The sequence below is a fragment of the Xenia sp. Carnegie-2017 genome, unplaced genomic scaffold (assembly GCF_021976095.1).
Source record: "Xenia sp. Carnegie-2017 unplaced genomic scaffold, XeniaSp_v1 HiC_scaffold_2, whole genome shotgun sequence".
Classification (NCBI taxonomy): Eukaryota; Metazoa; Cnidaria; class Anthozoa; order Malacalcyonacea; family Xeniidae; genus Xenia; species Xenia sp. Carnegie-2017.
The window spans coordinates 3,314,010-3,333,560 of record NW_025813482.1 but is presented as its reverse complement, the minus strand read 5'-3'; the positions used below and the strand labels follow the sequence as shown (position 1 = coordinate 3,333,560).

General features: G+C 32.4%; 1 protein-coding gene across 1 annotated transcript; it reads right to left on the bottom strand.

The window, feature by feature from the left end:
- Nucleotides 1-5,846: 5,846 nt before the first annotated feature.
- LOC124440485 (tRNA-dihydrouridine(47) synthase [NAD(P)(+)]-like) lies at nucleotides 5,847-11,123 on the bottom strand. The gene is made up of 6 exons (XM_046990878.1): nucleotides 11,101-11,123; nucleotides 10,288-10,903; nucleotides 9,466-9,554; nucleotides 6,785-6,872; nucleotides 6,620-6,670; nucleotides 5,847-5,861 (listed from the first exon to the last, which is right to left on the bottom strand). Exons 1-6 carry the CDS (start codon nucleotides 11,121-11,123, stop codon nucleotides 5,847-5,849), a joined length of 882 nt encoding a protein of 293 aa, XP_046846834.1.
- Between the last annotated feature and the right edge of the window lie 8,428 nt (nucleotides 11,124-19,551).

The window sequence follows — 19,551 nt, the reverse complement described above, 5'->3', positions numbered from 1 at the left end:
ATTGCGCATGCTAGAAATTCGACGGTGGCCATTAATCTGGCAAGTACTGGCTTCGGAATTTGTATATAATTGTATTGTGCGAGAACATTAATTTAACATTGTGAATGTTTACTTATGAAATCTGCGTTCTAATTATCAGAACTTCAAAACACAATGTAAATACTGTCAATTTCTCAATTTAAAGCGCGATTTTCTTACGCAAATATTCCAGTATGATTGGTGATTACTTTAAAAAGTTTTTGAAGTCATTTTGTTTCACACAAGGGCATGGACGTAAGATGATTGATGATAAAGGGGAGGCAAAGAAACTTCAGTGGCAGACTTATTACGGGGCCTATTTGTTAGACTTTAAGTCGAACATCTATTCCTCCCTCTAAGTTCAATCTCTTGATGATATTTGTGTTCATTACACACCTATGTCTTTCCCAGTTGGTTTTTGACTTTTTGTTACTCATAGTATCAACGATAATGAATGAATTTAAAGTTGAAACTGGTGGCAAAACTCACTGCTTCATGAGTTCTGACTATCGTGCATTTGAACAGTAGATCATACGGTTTTTAACAGTATAGATGGTCTAAATTAAGAACATAAAATTTCCATTTTAAATTTATGATTTTGAACACAGCTAAGATTAATTGAATTAGGCGTTGGACAATTTAGGCAAATTGAAAACGACCAAATGTTTATGATTTAACAAATTCGCTTGAACGTTTTTCTCCATTCTCTCTATATGTAGAAATATATAAAGGTAAAAAGAAAATAGCTAACTTGTATATTACTAAAATCCTACTAATCTGTATTGACTGGGATAATGTTATCAGCTTTTTACAACAGCAACTTTTATTCATAGATGGTTTACTGAACTTCGCGTGTAAAGAAAACTAATGTTCTTTTTATGAATTTAGAGAGACATTCATTTTTTCGTCCTTCCTTATAACTATCGTGTTTTATCTCAAATTAAGAAATAAAAGTTGTTTACTGTGTTTGCACAGGCTTATGCAAGCCAAGGAGAGCTTTGGGAGAACTCGAGAGCAATCAAAGCTTAAGTGTTTCATATCATAATCCGAGGGGACAGTGATGTTTTTAAATATGTATGTTTTAACTTATAGCTTCTGGTGACACTTCACACGTTATAATGTCATATTTGGAAGAAAGAAATAGAATTTTACTTTATACTTACCGTGACTTAAGTGCATAAGTAATGTTTATCATTTTGTTTCAAAGTCTTTGCAACTTCTTATTTTTATATTCAAACTCCTAGACATGACATATACATGATTGGTGATTTGTAATCTTGTCTTATTTAGGACTTTACTGTATGCATGATTGAGTTAGCACAAAATAAGATTACTTATTGAATCGTTTTGGTTATATTGATGAGAGTTTCATTCAACAGAAAATGGTTCGGAATTTGGATGAGATAATTTTTGTCCAAAACTCTACATAAATGCCGCTGACGTGTTGGTAAGTAAGTGTTTTCCTATGTTGCGTATTTGAGAAACTACTGCGATTATCAACAAAATACATCAGTTGAGAAAATGATATTTCATATTTTGTGTTTTTCTCTGTATCCATTTTGAAGAGTCTAATTTTTAAGTAGAGTGAAACAGTACTGAAGGAATGCTGTAAGGTGGTGGAAAATCATGCAGGAACAAATCTGTTTATTTTGATTGCTCCCACTTTTTATGAATGATATGAACAAATGGAAAAGTGTGCTGAAATGGTTTGATAATATATTGCAATAAAATAATAAATAAAATTTACAATAAGAAATAAATATATGGTGAAGAAAAACATAGAAAATGTATTCAATGATTTTTTAAATTGCTCTATAAGTGACTTATTACTTATTATTTGTTTAATCTATGTACATGCATTAACACTATTATACCGTAGAGAACCTAAACTATATGGAAAAAATAAACTTATGTTTTCCATGCATAAATAAACAAAGTAGAATTCCCGTATATAAATAAAATAAAATTTTGCGTACAAAATAATCTTTATTTTCTAAATGTAATATAGTCTTAGAAAAAGTTATTAAATGTCAACTATGCGGTTTCCTGCTTCACCATGAACTTCCATTTTCTTTATTCATGTTTGCTTCCTGGCCTTTCACTCATTTCCATTTTCATTTTATGTCGTCGGTGAAAGTGATAAATTTAGGTGCTCGCAAGGGAAACGGATAAAATAGGTTTTGTTAAAAAAGGTGGGAAAGTTGGGCATGTTGTTTGTGTTGGATGGCTTTCATAGTGGTTCTGGTTGTTGAAAGAATGGGTATTAGTGAGTGGAGATGCTTCTCGATGGTTGTGGAAGTAATGCAGCATCTTTCAATAAATCGTCGATGTACTTGATGGTATGATCGAGGTCGCCATTCTTACGTTGAAGGAACATTTCGAGTCTATTAGGAAAAATGTTTGGAAATAGTTTTACGAGCTGCTGGATGTTTGAGGGAACTGGTTTTGGGTTTTGGACGTGGGTCCTGCAATTCATCTATAAAAGACAAAATCACAAATTGCAAATTACTTTTGTGTCACGTGATTGTTTGTTTTACGCATCTCAATTTTGTTAACACCGAGGCATATGCTAACAACCTTACACCTAGTGACAAATTTCCCAATTTTAAAACATTCAATTTCATACATTGATACAGATAGATAATATTGAGAAGACAATAATGTTCAACTATAGTTTTGTTCTCACTATCTTCTCAATAATCTTTGGATAGGACCTTAATCACCTTTTATCGTTGATTTCCTCTAACATATCATATTCACATTTTGGGAATACATCACTATGTCCCTCATGGATGTCACATATATGGTTGAGAGCTGACAACCACTTTGCCTTGACAAGTTCTTCATCCCTATTGCTGGAAGCATTACACCAGTATACATGGTTGGAAATTGATTGGGCCCAATCTGACAATAATTTGCAACCACTTTTTTTTGATGCTGCCAAAATTTTCTTTTTGATTCCTGTTGGATTTTGATTATTGATGAAATGTGTAAAAGGTTGGTTTGTTATGACAATCTATACATTTTGGTACATGCCATACATCAAAGTAGTGCTCGATTTTAGGTCTTTGTTTTGACATGTAGGATTTGATATGAGCATGCCTGTCTGTGGTCATTGACTTCACCTTCATCCCACTTTCATCAAACTTTGCCAGACATCTTTTTAATCCCTCAAGTTCCATTGCTCCAGAGTTAGTCACTTCATTGGACTGTTTAACATAATTATGTGAGTATTCTAATCATGTTTTATGTACAGTTGTTGAAGAATTGTTACCTGAACAAATTGTGTGTCTAAAATGTTGTTAGATTCCAAATCCACGATGCTATATGACCCATACTTGGCACTATATTTAGGCGAATCACATCTTCCATCTCCTCCAAGGTTAATGTTCCTTTCTCTGATTGATTCTAGAAGATGCTTTTGGTGCATATGCCAAACATTTGAAACACTGGGTATCAAATACGCTGTTTAAATATAGCTATATATACGCTCTGACAGAAATTGTATGCCTGAGTGACGAAGGAATTGAAGAACTTTGCTGGGGCCACTACCACTAAACAAGATGCTGGCAGCAAAGACCAAGTTACCCAAAGGCATTCGCCCATAAAGAGGTTGGCTATTCCAGTCTTGAACATAACCACAATGACATTTTGCTAGTACGTTAACCATACTACCAGTCGTTTTGGTCACAATTGAACAGCTTTCATCACAACATGGGCATTGGTACTAACGTCACATTGTCATTGTCGGATTCTTCATTTTCGCTTAACTCATTTGAACATTGAGAGTCTGATCCATTGTAGCTATTGCTCATCGTCGACGTGCTTTCTGTATCAGATCATACAGCGCTATCCTCAAAATGTTCAATTTCACATGACGTCGTCTGTGTGCTGTGATTTTTTTCTGAAATGAACTCAACCTCCGTACCTTAGCATAAAATTATCGTATTGCTGGATATTTCACAAAAATCAAAACGGCCGAAATGGAAAGTCTATACCTCTACTTATCATATTTGGCACTTTTGTTTGAGTGGTTCATGACCTAACGGGTTTTTGCGGACGGATTGTTATGGCTGCTTGGTATTTCACATTGCGCTTCTAAGGTACGTTAAGGAATTTTCTATGAGTTAAAATAACACAGAAAAGATCAAACGACATTAGTCTGAATTAGTTACCACTGTATATGTTTATGTTTCGCTGTCTACATATATTTTGACATCTTTTATCTTAGACAAACTTCCTTTGAGGTAAAACGCACAAACATTTCGAGCCGATGTCGACACATCGTGGTCGTCGTCTACAAGAAAGTCGTCATGTTCTGCAAGAACGTCGTCAATAATCTAAAATTATACAATTGTCTTCACTTTGGTAATGCTATATAGCCTAGTTTTGATAAATGTAAACAAATATTGCTAACTATAACTATAATATTCATCTCTTGCCTTCGTCTCTTCTCAAATGCAGTTCTAACATTTGTTGGCTGCTTCCCTTTAGATGCTACACTTGTGGGTTCCACCGAGTATTCAAAATCGTGGATACAGCATCCTTTTAAGGCGAGCCGTCCTGCTGTCCGTCCTACTGATTGCATCTCTTCAAAATTTTGCACGAAGCACGAACTCTCGAAATGTTGCGAGCACAATTTTGAGCTCTTTGTTGGCTTCCAATTTTGCGTCGTATTTTTCAATCCAAATATCTCGCATGCGCTTGTTTTCGAAACGAAAAAAAGAAACCTTTTGCTGCGTTTGGTGGTTCTTAGAAGAACCTTTTTTACAATTAAATGCGGCACAATAAACCAGATTTTCAATGCTAAATTGTCGTGTTGTTAAGAAGTTAACAATATATTTTGAACGAAGCGCGCAATTGACCGCGTTTAGCTAATGTGAACTAATACGTCACAACGACCTTTTTCCAATCGGTAGCCGTCGCTAGCTCGTCGGGCATTTTCAATACGTTATCAGTAAAGCATCAACTTTAAAACTCCATATCTTCAAAAATATTTATCCTTTGAGTCTAAAACTTTGGTGAACTATTAGTTGGAGCTATACCTTTATGTAAAGTACAAAATAACAATCCGAATTTTATGTTGCATGTGTCCTTTAATCAACAATTTCAAAAAAATTCTGGCGAAAAATTGCGAACTACAAATGTACACGCAAAAGATTATTAGGTTTTGTGTTTATCATTTCACACAATCATATCCATCAACGTTCTCTACCACATCTACTAGGAATAATTCAACGTTCCACAGCCATGAATTCTTAAGAGTTTTCCATTTTAAGAGTAAGAATTCGCTTTGTGTTTTGGAAGAAATTGAAAATCAGACGGAACGGGTCCAAGGAACATTTCACTGTAACAAAAGATAAAAAACACAATTATTGAAAGTCTAACTAAAGACAGTTGAATTAACATTTTATCAGTATTTGATCATTATTTACATATCATAAAAAATGAAGTTCTCCTCTTTGTAACGCGCTTGGTTTTCAACGAATATTTTACATTTAGCAAACGATATAATTCGCACTCGCCAGTCCGTTTCACATCCCTCCTTTACATCACACCTCTCCTTCGCTTCACAACAATTATGTATAAATGTGAGCGAAAGGTATCCAAACATGAATAATTGATGAGCTTTTAGAAAAATGGGAATTGAAAAAGGAAAACGGAAAATAATCCAAAATTTTGATGCCAAGCGTTAATGCACGGTTTGGCTAAATTTCCTGAAGGTTTGTAATCTTTGACAACATGTGCCCCATTTTAACCCATTGTTTTCCAATTGCTTTTCCATTTTGTCATTTTCATGCAAGCTATTTCAAAAGTGTTTCTCGGTCTCATACAGTCAATTCCTGATTAAAGTTGAAAAAATCGTAAAAGAAGACCTGTTTACATAATGAGACCTAAGGAAACCAAGAAGATAATATTTACCTTATTTACCCAATCTTCACACTTATTGCTCATGAACAGTGTTTCCAAATCATTTCGTCCAAAATACGGTGGAGGTCTTTCATTGATTTGTTGTGGTAGTCTCTCAAGTAATCCTACCGGAATATATCTACGTTAATAATTTATGTATCGTATTTAAAACAGGAATTTTCTAACAACCTGTATTTTCTTCATTTAATGAAAAAATACAAAAATTACAAAGGTTAGTAAGGTATTGCACAGGATAAAAAATGTTGAAGCAAAAATAAGCACAGTACTCACACATACAAACTGGAATATTGATCACATGATTATGATTGTTACAATTTCAACTTTATTTAAAACGGCGCAGGATATTTTCCCGTGTCATCAAAAATTCATCAATAATTGCAACGTGAAAATACTCGCCATGATCAATAAACAGGGAACCACAGAAGATAATGGGACAGGGATGAGCAATATTAAAATATGTATGTTCTACTTATTAGTTTCTAATAAAATGAATTTTTATTTCATATTGAAGCATTTAAATATATAAATGTGACCCATCCCCCATTATAATCGATCTTCCTCTGTGGTCCCTGATGAATTGCTATTCGCCATACCATACGTTGACAAAAAAATAAATTCGTTTCGATTACTTACGTAATACCTGCGTAAGTATGTCAAACAAATTACTTGCCTGTATAGGAATGATAACCATTCTAAAGAAAACGCCTGGTCCTTTCAACACCTACATTACAACAAAATATGACAGTGTGTTTCACACAGAAGAAAGAATGTAAAAATACGTAAATGGCAATTAACACGTCAGGAAAAATGAAAAAAAGAAGTCTTGGGATTTTACCTCGGTATCAGATCCCCAGTGCTCTAAACCGTAGTTCACGTATTCTTTGACAATATCTAATCGCTCTGTAGAAGATATATCCCAATGTCTAAAGTTTATGTTTGACAAGATAAATGAGATACAAGGCACAAACAACATGCTTATCTAAAAAAATATTCAATGATTTCAAACGAAGAATATAATACAATACCATAAACATATTGTTGCACATATATTGTAGTTTCACACCTTTTTTCTTTAATTTCCGTGAAAATCCACGGTTTTATCAGAGCCCCTCTACAAAAGAAAAAATATACTTAAAACAGTAAAGATTCAAAAAATACAAACAAATCTAAAGTTAGCTACCTTGCTATCATGACTCCAGAAACTCCAGTTTCCTGTCTGTGTCGCTCCACATCCTCAAATGAAAAAATGTCCCCATTTCCTGTGGATTTAGAAAAAAAACAGTTAAGCTAGTGTACAAAACAATAATCAAATTTTGAAATAATTTTTTTCAATAAGTTTTCATGCAAAAGTAAAACATAGCTACTACATAAGATTTAAAAGAATCAATGCAATGACCAACCAAACAAAGGCATTGGGAAGCGGCTTGAGCACACTGATGTATATAATTCCAATCTGCTGACTTAGTATAGCGTTGTTCACGTGATCTACCATGTAAAGCTAAAAATACTGTAAAAATTTCTGCGAGATTTCCTTTAATTCAAGTTTAATCATACTAAAGGCTTTAGTATCATTACAACATTATTTTTAAAAATGTCTTTGCTTTAGCTTTTAATGGAAAGTGAAACCTAGTTATTTTTACCAATCTTTAAAGAGCAGAACGCTATCAGTATTCAATAATATATATGTGTTGAAAATAAAATATTTATTCAATGATAAACTTTGGAGAAATACATACAGTCACAAGGAGCTCCCCAATTTCTGATTTTAGGAATAAGTTGAAGAGCATTCCACTTTTTATCATGAACGCCTGTTCTCATTTTACAGTAAGAGGAATATCCAAGACCTAAAATTTCACACAATCGAAAACAATTTCACAAAATACTTACAGAAAACAACATACATGCACTAAAATATTGTTGAAATAGTGAGAGAAAGATTATTACTAAGTGCAAACCATTTTTAAAACAAAAGAAGCAAATTTTGAGGAAGATCATGAGGTTAAACATAGTAAAATCAAATCATTACGTGGTTCATTGCACAAACGATTTCTCCAAAGCGTCTTGATCTTTCCATCAAAGCAGAACCCGCTCCTACAGAATAATTTTATTTGATATTTTAAAAGTAAACAAAACTATACATTATATACACGTAAGCACTGGTGGAATTTTTATGAAGAAAACTTATAATTATCCTCACTACTGCATAGCTAAAATTAACGATTTCAAAGCTAAAAGCAAGAAGATTGGACATCAAATATTTTAAAAGAAAAGTAATTTGCGGGATACAAAAGCAACACAACACTTCTGGTCATGTATTGAAAACAATTCCTATTCTATGATATATGATTATCTGAACAATAAATGAATGAAAAGCAAATCCTCACGTTTGTCAACAAATTGCTTACCTTATTAAAGACCAGATCGATGGGACATCCAACATTAACATCAATAAAATCAATTTCAGCCTGGTCTTGCAATAGTTCGGCGCATTTACTCATAGTATCGGAAAGCTTCCACAGAGCTGAAGAAAAGGACAAATCAACGTGAAATAAATAGAGAATATAGCTAGAGCTTGTTATGTTCGTTGTCCTAGTTTCAACGGAAAAGCACGCAGACGAAAATAAGTAGATTGTATATGAAATGTATAGGTCTTTTTCAATACATTACGTTAAAAACATAAACCTTACCTGGACACCAAATATATCTTCACATGATGGCGCTTTATTAAGGCCCACTCGGAAAGCGTACCCTAAAAACAGACCAGTTATCTTCTATGCATTAAGTACAACTAGAAACTAATTATTACAATGAACAATTTTTCTGTCAACCGGTGATTTCAGAAGTTTGATAACATTCATACAACATAAGCAATTCATATAATTTTCCCGCCTGCGAATGGTTGTATAATGATTGGCTCTTAGATTACTTCTTTGTCTTACTAACCAATCAGGAGCACAGTTTTCAAAAATAAATTGCACTGTATTTCTTTTTTGCACTTTGTTTCCTATTTTGCACTGGTATCTACGATAAATTAGACTCCTCCAAACCAATCAAAATGAGAAATTTTTCATGTATATTATTACTTGCTAAAACGTGATTTGGTCATATTTGTCAATGATATGCACTGTTTTTTGTTTATTTTTATCTTAGGGACGGCATTAATACATCTTATAAAGTGTTAGTGAAAGAATGATTTTACCGACCTACATAGAAATAGAAATACAAAAATTCATTATTCAAAATTATGGTCTGTTGATATAACAAACAGCCAAAACTTTTAAAACCAAAGAAATAACAATTCACCAAAGTTGCACTTCTATACAAAGAAACTGATGTAAGTAAATACAATAACATACAACTTATTGAATATGTACAGTAAGTTTACATATATACCTATGCATATGGAGAAAAATAACTGAATAATCTGGACAACAAAAAATAACCTAAGTGAATAAAACAAGATGTGTAGCAGTTAAACTTACTTCACCCATATGTACAATATACATAATCACAAACCTGAGAAGTTTAGTACACATAGCCATTTCACCACATGTAACATCTGCTCCATGAGACTTGCATAATCTTCTGAAGGGTAAATTACCAACCTGTCATACCACAAATATTGAAAAATATCCATCATTCACAGAATTGAATGTACAAGATGTTAAGTACAACCATAAGACGCCCATGACATACGATGATACCAAATAGAATTTGTCAATGAAATATGTCATTTCTCTTAATCAAAGGTATGAATTAACAATTTGCACAAAAAAGTCATGTTATATGAACCTAAAAATTCATAATGTACATTGTCATGTGATAAGCATGTAAAAAAATGATTTTTCATGATGTCACTTAATTGAACATGACAACTTAGCACTTGGACACTAGCCAACATGAAAAAATAAATTGCTAAAAATGAGGTTTGTCGAGGACCAATCTGCAATATTTATATACCGGTATAATTTATAATAATAATGTACCGGTAAAAAATTTATAAAGGATCAGCCACTTACTGTTGTAAGGGGAGCCAAATATAACTTGCCAGAGGAATCAATCTAAATTATCAATTACAAAATATCAATAAATAGTTTTATTGACAAAACAAATTAACTCTATGACTGGAAGATAAGACATTGCAGTGTAGAGCTCAACATTTATAGACATTTAAAAAAAACCTACAGTCAGTGATGACCTATCCAACAATGACATATTTCTTTAATTTTGACTACGTATATGCTCTATAATGGTTGTTCACTCCAGCATCTCAAGGAAACATCTGCATTGTTCAATCAGCCACTAATTGAATATGCAAGAATTCACTTGAGAATTTACCTTCTTCTTTTCTGCAGGCTTCATACGTATCACATTCTCATTTGTGAAAGCTCCCAAAGTCTGTACAGTTTGATCATTATCTTGAGATTGTACCTTTGATTCTTTTATCTGCTTTATGTAATCATCAGATTTGGGAAATAAAAATTGTTTTTTCCTTAGTTTAACTTGCAACGATTTACTTAAAATATTCATGATTTGATCATTGTATGATCCATTGCAACATTCTCTTGTAACATTTATAAAATCCTCAGTGAGATGCTGTTTGCCAAATCTACATGTAATGCTGTAAGGACAATTTCCATACAGCTCAAAGTTTCTGCACTTTCCAAGAATATCTGGCTGACGATGTTTTATTAAGATCTGTAAGTCATGTGAATAGTAGCATTTATCTCCAAATTTACACTTGCCATCTAAAAACTGCAAGCAAATCTTATCTTTTGCCAAGGGATTAGGATTCCTTGGTCTTTTCTTGTTCATGCCCCTTTGGTGTTTCTTGCGGGGTGGTTCATCCTCATTTTCATTCACATTTTCATTGCTCGCTTGAGATGCATTTGTCAATAAATCATCTTTTTCAACAACCTCTTCGCATTTAAAAAGTTTATAAGGAAGTAGATACCTAAAAAGACGATGTACTCAAAAGTAAGTATTTTGTATTATTCTTTATGCCATGTGAGAAACTTTAGGATGGGATATTATTACAACTACAATCGGTCTCACTTACTGTGCCTTAATAGCAGCTTCTCCTCGGCGATATGGTATTTGATGATCACAAGTTTGTGAGGTGGAGTTACTTTTATCAAAGGAACGAGTTGCCATTGAGTTCTATAATAACTCATTGTTCTATAATAACATTTGTACCATCAACCATGGTACAAATGGCAAAGTTTGTAAACTTTAATGGCACAAAGTAAAACTCAATGGTTACAGACTGTATCGGAGATTCATTGGTAGCCATTAACAAAAGCAACAAGTGAATTTATTATACAACAATGTATCTTAGCTTACTGGTTTACATAATCTACCATCAACCATGGTACAAATGGCACAAAGTTTGTAAACTTTAAACGTTCTGTCAGGTGGATTTCTCAAGAGGAGTCATGGTCAGTGAGGGAAGCTGTAGACTGTCGTGCAGACTGTCCAGTACTGACCTGCACTGACCTAAATATCTATGAAATCCTGGAATAAGCCCTCAATTTATTCTATATGATTCTAGATACAATCTTAAAATTATCGTTTACTTTCTGTAAATACATAACATCTTTTCTATAGTATACAGCAATTACAACTAGTGTACCTAATATCTTCTTTTTCAAAATAATAAATAATTACAATAAGTGTTGTAGCCATCCCCGCAAATTTTGTTTCTGCTTTTAAATGTCAGAGAATTATCATTTTTCATCTTTATGAAATCTTTTGTTTTGCAATTTGTGAACGCAGAAAAACTTGCACAGCATGAGAAAATTTCCAGCTAAGTCACTGATTGGTAACTACTATAAAAAGTTTTTGAAGTTATTTTGTTTCACACAAGGGCATGGACGTAGGAAGATCGATGATAAACGGGGAGGGCAAAGCAACTTAGTGGTAGACTAATTACAGGGCCTATTTGTTGGACTTCAATTGGAATATGTATCATCCTCCCTTAAAGTTCAGTCTCTTGATAACATTTGTGTTTTTACAATCCTATGTCTTTTTAACTCATACTATCAACGATAATGAATGAATTTAAAGTTAAACTAGTGGCAAAACTCACTACTTCATGAGTTTTGACTATCGTTCATTTGAACGGTAGATCGTACAGTTTTAACAGTATAGATGGTCTAAATTAGGAACATAAAATTTCCATGTTTAAATTTATGATTTTGAACACAGCTAAGATGGATTAAATTAGGCGTTGGACGATTTAGGAAATTATAAACGACCAACTGTTTATGATTTAACCAATTCGCTTGAACGCTTTCTCCATTTTCTCACTATATGTAGAAATATATAAAGATAAAAAAGAAAATAGCTAACTTGTATATTACCAGAATCCAACCAACCTATATTGACTGGGCTCATGTCATCAGCTTTTTACAACAGCAACTTTATTCATAGATGGTTTTTTGAACTTCATTGGTAAGGAAAACAAAATTTCTTTTTTATGAATTCAGTGAGACATTCGTTATTTTTCGTCCTTGCTAATTATAACTATCGTGTTTTATCTCAAATTAAGAAATAAAAGTTGTTTACTGTGTTTGAACAGGCTTATGCAAGCCAAGGAGATCTTTTGGAGATTTCGAGAGCAATCAGAGCTCAAGTGATTCTTATCTTAATCCGAGGCAAATACAGTGATGTTTTTTAATATGTATGTTTTAACTTATAGCTTCTGGTGAAACTTCACACGTTATAATGTCATATTTGGAAGAAAGAAATAGATTTACTTTATACTTACTGTGACTTAAGTGCATAAGCGATGTTTATTGTTTTGTTTCAAAGTCTTTGCAACTTCTTATTTTTATATTCAAACTCGTAGACATGATATATACATGATTGGTGATTTGTAATTGTCTTATTTAGGACTTACTGTATGACATGATTCAGTTAGCACAAAATAAGATTCATTATTATATCGTTTTGGTTATATTGATGAGAGTTTCATTTAACAGAAAACGTTTCGGAATTTGGATGAGATAATTTTTGTCCAAAACTCTACATAAATGCCGCTGACGTGTTGGTAAGTAAGTGTTTTCCTATAGTGCGTGTTTGACAAACTACTGCGATATCTTCAAAATACATCAGTTGGGAAAAAGATTTTCATATTTTGTGTTCTTCTCTGTATCCATTTGGACGAGTATAATTCATAAGTAGAGTAAAAGCAGTACTGAAGGAATGCTTACAGTTGGTGGAAAATAATGCAGGAACAAGTCTGTTTATGTTGATTGCTCTCACTTTTTATGACTGACATGAACAAATGGAAAATTATGCTGAAATAGTTTGATAATATATTGCAATAAAATAATAAATAAAATTTACAATAAGAAATAAATATGTGGTAAATAAGAACATTGAAAATGTTTTCAATAGTTTTTAAATTGCTCTATAAGTCACTTATTACTTGTTGTTAGTTTAATCTAAGTACATGCATTAACAATATTATACCGTAGAGAACCTAAACTATTTCATAAAAATAAACTTTTGTTTTCCATGCATAAATAAATAAAGTATGATTCCCGTATATAAATAAAATAAAATTTTGCGTGCAAAATAATCTTTATTTTCGAAATGTAATATAGTCTTAGACATAATTATTAAATGTCAACTATGCCGTTTCCTGCTTCACCGTGAACTTCCATTTTCTTTATTCATGTATCGTTTCCTTCGCCTTTCCTTCATTTCCATTTTCATTTTTTTCGTCGTGGATGGAATTGATAACTCTTACACGAGTAAATGTAGGGCCGCAGGGAAGTGGGATGAAATAGGTGTTGTGAAAAGGTGGGAAAATTTGGTATGTTGGTTGTGTTGGATGCCTTTGATAGTGGTGCGGGTTGTTGAAAAACTGGTATTGGTGAGTGGAAAGAATCCTGATAATTGTAGAAGTAATGCAGCATCTTTCATTACCCCTTGATGTACTTGATGGTGTACATGAGATCGCCATTGTTACTTTGAAGGTACTTTCGAGTCTATCAGGAAAAATGTTGGGAATATTTTACGAGCAGCTGGATACTTGACGGAATTGGTTTTAGATTTTGCCCATTTTGGATGATTTTGGATTGCAAATCAGCTATAACTTCGTGGGTGGATTTGCCTTTAGAAATTGGTCTTAGCTCCTGCATTTCATCTATAAAAGGTAAAATCACAAACTGCAAATTAAGTTTTATGTCACGTGATTGTTTGTTTTACGCATCCCAATTTTGTCAAACACGCAGGCATATGCTAACAGTCTTACACGTAGTGACAAAATTTCCAAAAGTTAACACAATCACTTTCTACATTGATACAGATGGATACTATTGAGAAGACAATAATGTTCAACTGTAGTTTTGTTCCAACTATCTTGTCAATAACCTTTTGATAAGACCTTAATTAACTTAATCCGTTGATTTTGTGCCAATTACGAATAAATGAGAGGTTTAATCATTGAACGTTGAGTCATTGCAAGTGTCGAATATTTCATTGTATTCATTAGCCAGGCCAGACTCTTCTGAATTATCGTTAATCATAAAATACAAGCCAAACTTTTTCTATACCAGAGCACTTTTGTAGCCGAGCACTTTAACAGTGGCAAAAAATTCAAAATGGAAAATTAGTTAAAAGAAAGTTTAAAAAACCAATCTTATGAAACATTTTAAAGAATAAAATCTAGACTATCATTGTTAAAACTTTATATGAACTCAGGAAGCAGATATTTTTCATAATTATTGTCATTTTTGCGATTGCCCATTGAGCTGAAATACATAAAACGCTGCCTAAAGGAAATAACTGAAGCCAGATCTTACACCGTTACATGCCGTTGCATGTGTAGTGCTTCGAGATTCTCTCAAGAATTGATTGACTACAAACTAGGCTGTTGCTGTTTATCGAAATATCGATAAATATCGTTTTTTTTAATATCGGTTCATAGATATTGCTTTTCTCGGTATATCAAATTATCAATATAACGAAAATATCGAAAAACCCGAAATACACGGCGTTACGATATATTTAGATATTATAAATAGTTTTAGGAGTGGTATTTTGGTATGAGTAGTGTTAGTAAGGAACTGTAATACTTAGCTAGATTATAACTGCATGCTTTAATTGATGAAACTATTAAATGGTTTTGTATATCATTAGACAATTTTGACTCAATCACACGTGCGCAGGAATTGCTGGCTAAGTTTCAATTTGATCTACCTATATGTGTCATCACCAACAATACTATAAATAACAACAAAATATCGGAAAACGTATATCGATAAATATCGATATTTTTTATATATACCAACAGCTTACATACGCTTGTCGTGGTGTAATATCGTTTGAAAAATTTTAGACTTTTCTATTACAGGTAGCGTTTCATGTATTTTAGTTCGATGGTTTTGCCTTTTTTTAAGATGGCGTCTTGCCTCACACGTAACTATAGAATTTTGAAGAGTCAAATATGTAGTAGCTTGGATTTTACATTCTTTTCTTCAATGCCCTAATCCTGTTTAAGATATACCTTACCCAAAAAGTTAACGCTATTGAAATCGACCTTTGTTCATAACAAAGAAGATTTTCTCGTCTAGTAATCATTACTGTCAACAGCAGTTTATGAATAATAGCGCTTTATGCGATTGCTGGCACAGTATTGTCATTACATACATGAAAACGTAGTTCTACAACTGGTGATATTCTGACTCCATTTCAAAACCGACATTCCATACATTGTTTCCAGTGCACAGTGTTTAAGACAAAATTGAGTAAAAGTTGTTAAAATAAATATGACATTTTCTTTGCCAACGTTAAAATTGTCAAACAAGAAAATTTGTTATTAACTTTAAATTTTTTCAGTTCTTTGTTTCATAGCGTGGTCTCGTAGAAACATATAAATGTAAACCTATCTTCGTTCAGTAAATAATTTCATTAACTTACGCTCTAGGCACTTTTTGGTGTTAAACCTGTACAATCTAGGTTTATACAATTGCAAAATGTTATACATATTAGAACCCAAACTACGTTGCGCAAAATCATAAGTGATCATATAATGTGAACACATAATTATATAATTTTAATCGGTTAGAATAACACTCCCATTCAAAAGCATTCAGGTAAAGTATAAACGTGTTTGAATTGTGTAGACCGAAACGGTGGCCTTGTGAAAACGATTCTTGCTATCCAAACTTGAAGAAATAATGTGAAAATAGTGATTCAGTTCATTTGTATTAGTTCTCAATGTCAAAGTAGCTCAGCCCAATGCAAACAGTATGATTCAGCACAAACATTTCTCTGACGAGCAAGTTTTACCACGCGGTAAATGAAAATTCCAACTATTATTGGCGAAGTGGTTTGTGTAACATAAATAATATTTTGGTTTTACTCATTTCAAAATGATAAAAGTTCCATAGAAATGAAAAATGGAAATTTTCTATGACGGTGGCATATGTTCAGAACAGTTTATACCAATGACAGAAAGAACAACGTGAATAATTTTCGGATGATTTTGAATGAAATATTTCTCATTCTGGAATAAAATCTTTTCTCTCGACCCAGGATTATGTCGTAACTAATGCTTTTAACACATGTTTCATTAATCTCTACGATAGTGCCATTCAAGTGAGTCTGCTCGTTATACACAAATAGTTTTTGAAAGATTTTGTCTATCGTAAAGATTTGTGAAAAAACAGTTTGCTAGCTAAGATCACTTTAGAGAAATTGAACATAAGAAAACAAAATTCGTTTAGTTGGACGAAATGATTTTTATCCTTTCACCAACAAACATCGCATATTGTGTAGGAATTATTGGGAAAATCAAATATTGTATTAATTTAACATTAAACAAGAAAGTATAGATTATTGTGCAACATACCATCTGGTTCAAACAAACGTTTGCTTTCTCTATATATTGCTATTCTTGCAGACGTCTGACATCTTTCTTCTTCAGTATTCATGCATAAATTGCACGGGCAATTTTATAAGCACAGTCTGGTTTATGTCCTTTAACACTAACGGATATTCCGTGATTTTGGCATTTTCTACATTTGGAGGACTCCTTCTTTGATTTTAGGTCTCCCTTATGGTCTGGTTTGCTCTGACTCTTTCGCATTTTTTGTAATAAAACCTTGACAAGCCTCTAGCGCGTCACAATGAAGAATGACTACAAACGAACAAATCAGAACTTATATAGGATATGCAAATAGCATAATTACGATGACGTTGCGTCACTAATCCCCATTCAATGCTAATGCCATTGTCTAAATCCCCAACATTAGCATATTCTTCATGATAAAATTAATGCTGTTTGATGTGTTAAATTACTTACACCATTACAGAACAGAAAACTAAACCACTCTATCACCGAGGGAGAGGAGAATAATTAGAAGATCTTAAAGATCACATTGGTGATATAAAGAAAATGGCTTTTTTATGAAACACTTTTCCAATAACGAGAATGACTTTGTGACACCCTACGTCTTCTTTAATGACTGAAATAAAACTGCACTGTATGCAAAAGTAAGAATTGTAATCAATTAATCACAGTTGGCTTTAAATTCAGTTTTGGACAGGTGTTAAGTCGTTGCTAAAAATGGAAAGTAAAAAGGAATTTATTTATATAAATGAGCGAAACATTGTTCCGTTGAATGGATAATATATTCAAAAATGATATATTCAAAATCATCGACACTGCCGACACCTTAAAATCAAAGAAGCACTCCACATTAACAAAACTAACTCTGACCTTAATGTTCAAGTTATTTAATTCAATACAAAATTTAGTTTATAATACGCTCGGACGCTCCCCAATAATTTATCTTATTTCCTTTTTATTGTTGTAATTATGTATCATATTACTTTTATATAAGCCTTGTACCATTTATTATTTCACTTTTACTGAAGTTGGCATCATGAGATGTTGAAACATGTCAGTCTTAAAAAAACTTGTCGTGTATAATAAATGCGGATGATATATTGTTAATCTGCCATGCGTGCGCTTGAATAGTACACAAATGACTAGTACTATACGACAATTTGTTGCTTGAGTGGCTTAGAAACAAGTTTACCCTTAAGCTAAATGTAGCCTAATATTATATATCAAATTGATTAACTTTATTTCGGTGTTTTTGGTGTTTTTTATAGCTAAAGTAGAATCATAATCTGTTCTTCCGGTTTTTCGTGGAAATAGTTGCAAAAGACATCACACCTCTCTTTTTTCTTCCTATTTCCTGTTGAAGGCAAGTTGAAATATTTTCTTATTCGCGCTTTTTGTCTTTGAGGAAATGTTTGATGGTTCATATCCACTAAAAGAGACCTAATGAATGTTGTTCATAGATTAAATACCTAAAAAATTCAGAAGTGTAGCCTATATTTAAGGAATACAATTGTATAATAATTTATTTGAATAAAATTTGTTGAATAAAAAATGACAAATACTATACAACAATTTCTTGCTTAAGTGGCTCAGAAACAAGTTCACTCTTAAGCTTAATAAAGCTAAATGTAATATATCCTATTGATGAACTTCATTTCATGATATTTTGGTGTTTTTTATAGCTAAAGTAGAATCATAATCTGTTCTTCCGGTTTTGCGTGGAAATAGTTGCAAAAGACATCACACCTCTCTTTTTTCTTCCTATTTTCTGTTCAAGGCAAGTTGAAATATTTTCTTATTCGCGCTTTTTGTCTTTGAGGAAATGTTTGATTGTTCATATCCACTAAAAGAAGACCTAATGAACGTTGTTTGTAGACTAAATACATAAAGAATTGCGAAGTGTAGCCTAAATTTAAAAGAATGCTATTGTGCTATAATTTATTTGAGTAAAATCTGTTATCTTTAACAAAAACTAAGCTGCATGGCCACTAAATTTGCCTAGAATTCTTAATATCCGAAACTATCTTTATTATCATTTCTTTCTTTATAAAATGACTTATTTTACTATAGGCGTACACAAATATTTGCATTACAGAACCTGTGGTAGGACGTACTAATCAAAAGCTGTATTCACGTTTATATTCCGGCGTTTTGGAGACAAAATGTAGCATACATGTATTACTTCATTTACATTAAATTTCCTTAGTTTTGTACTATATTTCGTACTGTGGTCTTTACGGACTATTATAATTTATCGCATATTATATGATTGTTATTATAGATATAAGTAACTAAAAAACAAGAAATCTTTTAAAGGATCTTATATAATCTCATCGGAAAATTTTCCGTTCTATGAACACTTTGTAAAACGTGATGGCATATCTCCTGAAAATATTAATTAAAAAATTTGTAGCAAGTTTTAGGGTGGAGAGCAAAGACGATTTTTTACTTACATGCATGGAATACAAGACATGTTGTACAAATTTCCTTGCTGTAGTATGATAAAATGGATCTTAACAATTATCAAATGTATTATACAAAGTATTTTAATTGCATAAAGTTGTAATACAAATAGGAAGTCATTTATGCTGAAAAATTTCAAGTATGTGTCACTTTTGTTTACTCTGCATGTATCTTTCTGCGTTATATCAAATTGTTTGTTATGACATTGCCATGACAACTGCATATACAATCTGGTGCTTGCAAATTTTAGTGCTTTTGGTCACCTACATTAGAAT

Bases quoted from the DNA above. Each gene is read 5' to 3' on its own strand.
- LOC124440485 (XM_046990878.1), bottom strand. From the start codon at position 11,123: ATGAGTTATTATAGAACTCAATG. The intron at 9,555-10,287 runs GTAAATTCTCAA...GTGGTATGACAG, and splicing joins AGCCTGCAGAAAAGAAGAAG to GTTGGTAATTTACCCTTCAG. The intron at 6,873-9,465 runs GTTTGTGATTAT...CATAAACTTTAG, and splicing joins ATGTGTACTAAACTTCTCAG to ACATTGGGATATATCTTCTA.